Source organism: Carya illinoinensis, chromosome 10, assembly GCF_018687715.1.
Source record: "Carya illinoinensis cultivar Pawnee chromosome 10, C.illinoinensisPawnee_v1, whole genome shotgun sequence".
Lineage (NCBI taxonomy): Eukaryota > Viridiplantae > Streptophyta > Magnoliopsida > Fagales > Juglandaceae > Carya > Carya illinoinensis.
Window position 1 is genome coordinate 36,542,218 of NC_056761.1, and position 5,343 is coordinate 36,547,560.

At 33.3% G+C, this 5,343-nt stretch overlaps 1 protein-coding gene across 1 annotated transcript; it reads right to left on the reverse strand.

Moving 5' to 3' along the window:
• Positions 1 to 996: 996 nt before the first annotated feature.
• LOC122279946 lies at positions 997 to 2,800 on the reverse strand. Its single transcript, XM_043090861.1, has 3 exons — positions 2,603 to 2,800; positions 2,035 to 2,364; positions 997 to 1,501 (listed from the first exon to the last, which is right to left on the reverse strand). Exons 1-3 carry the CDS (start codon positions 2,667 to 2,669, stop codon positions 1,299 to 1,301), a joined length of 600 nt encoding a protein of 199 aa, XP_042946795.1. The 5' UTR covers positions 2,670 to 2,800; the 3' UTR covers positions 997 to 1,298.
• Positions 2,801 to 5,343: the final 2,543 nt, after the last annotated feature.

Below are 5,343 nucleotides of genomic sequence, written 5' to 3' on the forward strand. Positions count from 1 at the left end.
AAGTCTTTCATGTCAAAGGAATTGGATAATTCCTTCTTTAGCTTGTTAATCATGGACCAATCCTCACCAATAATTAGCATATCATCAACATAAAGAAGGAGCATAACAAACTTGTCATTCAGGAATCTTCAAACATAGACATACTAATTTGCAGCAAGTCTCTTGTAATCATGACTCACCATGAATAATTTGAACTTCTTGTACCATTGCCTTGGCTCTTGCTTGAGGCCATAGAGACTCTTCTTGCAGACTAAGTGATCTTTCCTTAACCCTTCTGGTTGCTCCATGTAGATTTCCTCCTCCAAATATCCATATAGAAAGGCTATCTTTACATCCATTTATCCAAGTTCCAAATTCAAGCTAGCTACATATCCAAGTACGACTCATATTGAGGTTATCTTCACCACCGGTAAAAAAAATTCGTCAAAGTCGATTCCTTTGTTCTGTAGGAACCCTTTGACAAACAATTTGGCCTTGTGCTTCACAAGCTTTCCCTGGCCATCTTTCTTCAGTTTCAATACACACTTGTTCTTCAATGCTTTCTTTCCTTCAAGAAGCTTCGCTAACTCATAGGTTTAATTTTTCTGCAAGGAACTCATCTCTGCTTCTTGCATAACCTGCCTCCCTAGGCTTCTATTAGCGTGAGTTTGAACTTCCTGAAAGTTCTCTAACTCCCCTCATCAGTAAACTAAATATAGTGTGATTCTGTATATCTCCTCAACAAAATCATATAAATATATTTTGACAGGAATAACCATATATCTGTAAAGTTTGGTAAATCTAGGCCACAAGAGTTTATTCCAAAAAATATAGAATATAATATAGCTAGCCTATATAATTAGGCAGCGTGAATATTCATTAATAGCAACTTATAAAATTAAAGGAGCATAAATATGCTCTAGAGTAAGATAACATACAATAGTTCTCAACAGTACACTTCATCGAGTTATTCTATTCTCAAGCTGATATGTAAAACACACCATCAACATTACTTAATTGGTAAAATTTGATCGGTAAGATTTAAATTTTAAAATTTATCTTCCAAATCAAATTATACAACATAAATGTAGAGTAATATAGCGACATTATAATGGTATTACTCCACTCCAATACTAGAAGGAATGACCCTCAAATTTCAATCCATCACTTCCATACATAATCTCACTCAACTCCACTAATATTAATTCCTCATTAAATTAAGCTAATGAGTACTCCAAAAACCATGCATGCAGATGATCACATGATTACTGGGGAGTTGCAACTGTAGAAACGTAAAAGGGAACGGTCTCGAATAATTTTCAAGATGGAGAGCCAGAAACAGGGTCTGGGCCAGGGGCAGGGGCCACACCGGAATCCAAAAGCTCGGTCATGGAACGGCCGTGAGGATTGGCGCGTGGAGAGCCAGAGACAGGACCAGGGGCCACACCCGAACCTAAAAGCTCGCTCATGGAACGATGAGGATTGACACGTTGTTTCTCACATAGGTCCGGCAAATAGCCTCCTGCATAGTGCACATATATATAAATATATATATATATATATATTAGTTTCATGTCAGAAAATCATACCATTTTTACGGAATACAACAATTATAATTAAGCAAAAATCAATATGCGTGAGTGCTCCTGTTACAGGTAAGAATCAAATAATCAATTAGCACTTGCATAATCTACACTAATATGTATGTTAAATTGTATTTGCAGTTTTGGGCATGTTAATCCAGTTCATTTCTTTTGAAAAAAGTGGATAAATCTAACATTTACATGAAAAAAATTATGTTTTTAACAGTAGATTTCATATTTTTTAGAATGATTGTCTTGCACAACCTAATACCGTATCTAGTATTACCAAGTTACAAGTTGGTTTGTAAGCACAGTAGTACAATTAACATGATCAAAACGAACATTGTTATTTAAAAACTAATTCAAAGCATGTGTTTCTTATGCCAACTGATCTAACAAACTTCCACATCAATTGTATATTTGTGTTTTTCTGTTTTTAACAAGTGAGTTTGGAAATATTAGTCTTACGTACCCTCCCCGGCAGCCAAATTGAAGTAAAGATCGACAATGTTTGGGCACATTTGGTAACAATCCGGAGAGCAAAGCTTGGTAGTGGCTTTTGGATCAAGAAGGGCATCAGATGAGATTCCAACAGTGTTCCTATCAACCCCACACGCTTCAACACATTTATCGGTCTCAATATATTCAGTCATGCCATTAACCAACACATCCGATGTCTTGCATTGGTACTCCACCTTTCCATGATCAGTAGCCACGGAGGTCTCCAGCAAACACCTTTTGCCTAACGATGATATCGAAAATGCACAAACATTGTTTGGCAAATTCTCGCAAACAAGCTCGGCTACACACAAATGAACATATATCACACGCACAGTTTAAACAAGAAAAACTACATTTTCAAGTACGGAGGATGTAACTTTCACACTCATGTTAACATGACATGATTTGATTTATAAGAGAATTTAGTTTTAACGATATGTGGGCAGATCCCAACAACAGAACAATCAAAACGTACACAATCCTTAACAAATAAATCACTCAGTGTAATCATGCATACAAAGAGTGTAAAATGAACATACCTATTGCAGCATGGAGGAAGAGAGAAGAGAGGAAAAGAACCAAGGGCAACTTGGATAAGAAAGCCATGGATGGATTAATGTGTGATGGTTTATGTACGTACGTGCCCTGGTTCCAAAGGGCCGGAACTGTGGAGTCTTTTTAACGATGGAATGTACTGAAAGGACAAGACAAACCCAATGTTTTGTGAGATGAAGTGAATGGAGGAGGTTCTACTTATATAGGTGATGGCTTTCTCGGACAATACAATGAATTAAAGCGGAATCCATGGCCTACATATAGGAACCTAGGCTTTGAAGGCTCCATTGCTTGTTTGTGGATCCGTCAAAATTAACTTATACCTATATTTGGAGGTTTGAGGTTAATTATATACCATATTCCAACTGAAACTCCTTTTGGAAAACCTCAGTACTTTGGGATTTCTTGCTATTTTTAAGTTTCTGTTTGTTTACTATTTATATTATACAATGAATATTCCTGTTTTTGTCTTCAGCCAAAATATTATTCTTTATTTTACATTTGTTTTTCAATTTTAATCACATGCACTTGTTAATATGATAAATTTAAAATGATCACAACCATTATAAAAGTATTTAAATATATATGTACAGTAAATATATATGTGTGTGTGTGTGACTAAAAATAATAAAATTTAAAATGTTGATATGCCCTATAATTCCTAAATTAAGAATCAATTAAAATCAAAAGTATTTTTTTTTTTTTAATCTTGAACATTGGATCACTCATATATACATGCATATTGCATGTTGAAGTTCTCGATTGAACAATGAAAGAATTCGGGCCTTTTGTTATTTGTACATTTGAAAGTTTGTAGCATCGATTCGGCCGATATCCAAAGGCCCACAAACATGTAAAAAAGTCTAGGAACTTCGTTCTTTAAAAACGAAAACAGGTTTTAAAAACTTTTTATCTTGTCATCTCATTTAATCAATATAATTTTTGCAAATTCTCACACAAAATAAAATAAACAATTCAACTTTTCCCAAACTCAAAACAAAAATAATATTAAAAAAGTATATTCTAATAATATTTTATTCAACTTTCAACTTTTATCTCAACCCATCTCATCTCATCTGTAAAAACAAACGAGACGTGTAAGACTAAAAACACTATCAACTATTAAATATTTTTAACATGAACATTAATAATTAGATGTTTGATTTTAAATGGTCTACAATAATATAATAACAATTAAATAACAAACCATTCTACATATAATTTGATCTGGCTCTAAGAGAAGTATCATCCTAACAACTTCACCTTTGAGTATCTCCCGATGGCTAGAAACACAATAATATTATAGGTGAGAACCCTCTAACCCCATAGTACTATTTCACTACAAAAAAAAAACACAAAATTGGCGGCATTTATATCCATAGCGTTTGTTTATGCGCCGATAGATATAAAATTTTACCGGCGCTTAATATTTCTGCCGGTAAATTATTGAGATTCCCGACGTTTACATTTTTATGCCGGTAATAATGTATAGGTTTAGCGGCATTTATAACAACGCCGCCAAGATAATAATTATGTGCTGGGAAATTAGTAGTTTCCCTGCATTTAGATTGTTACGCCGGTAATAATATATATTTGTGGTGGCGTTTATACAAACGCCAATACTTTATTAATTATACGCCGTTATATTAACCGTATTTGCCGGTGTCTTTAATATACCGCCAGTAATAATATATAGCATCAGCGGCGTTTCACAAAACATCGACAATTGATAAAGTTTATGCCAATAAAGTATTGAGTGTTTTGGCGTTTATTTCGTTTGAACAAATGTCGGCCATTGATTAATTTTACACTAGTAAATAAGTAGTTTTTCAGCGTTTATATTGTTATGTAGATAATAATTATATAACATTGGCGGCGTTTACCAAATGCTGAAAATTGATCAATGAAATGCTGGTAATTGATAAATGCACCGAAGTATTTATTGTGACGCCGGTAATAATATATAGCGTCAACGATGAAGGCTATTATAAATTTATTGATAGTAAAATAAATAATAAAAATAATAAAAAAACTTATTTAAATGATACGAAAATACCCACAAAATCTTAGTTGAATTTCTAGGATGCCCTACTTGTAAATGCCATATATCGCATTCTAGTTCTAGAGGGAGGGAGGTTAAATAGAATTAAAGAAGAGAGTTCGCGCATCGAGATCTTAATGTGACGCCGTTTAATTTCTTTCCTTTAATATTTAATAAATAATGTATAATACAATAATGTAAGTATTGTGCATTCATTTTAAAAATTGTGCAAGTGTCGTACAATATTCCTTTTGAAAAAAATAGTCTATTATTAAAAATGTAATCTTTTAATATGGATCTCGTATTTATTCTAATTTTTTTAAAAAGAATGTGGCATTTGCAAACTTTATGACAAAATATCTTAAGCATCATACTAAGATTCACAACTTCCAAAAAGAGTAGTAAAACATATGCATAATCTAGCAGTTATCCTTTTATAATCCATCCCAATTCCAACTTAGCAAAACAAAGCAAACGTCGATATATGGCATAAGCATAAATTTAGTCTTAATTAAGGAAAGTTGCAAATACCATTAAACAGAGCAAACGTCGATATATGACAAATACCATAAATATAGTCTCAATTATAGTCTAACTTGTAATCCTGACCCTCAATCATTGTCTTCATCTTCCTCTTCCTGTTCTTCATCTTCCTTTTGATCTTCCTCCTCTTCAACATTTTCC

What these genes read in the sequence shown, in the direction of transcription:
- LOC122279946 (XM_043090861.1), bottom strand. Translation starts at nt 2,669, where the DNA reads ATGGCTTTCTTATCCAAGTTGCCCTTGGTTCTTTTCCTCTCTTCTCTC. An exon ending in CTTCCTCCATGCTGCAATAG is followed by an intron (nt 2,365 to 2,602) that starts GTATGTTCATTT and finishes ATTTGTGTGTAG; the next exon opens with CCGAGCTTGTTTGCGAGAAT. An exon ending in CAATTTGGCTGCCGGGGAGG is followed by an intron (nt 1,502 to 2,034) that starts GTACGTAAGACT and finishes TGCACTATGCAG; the next exon opens with GAGGCTATTTGCCGGACCTA.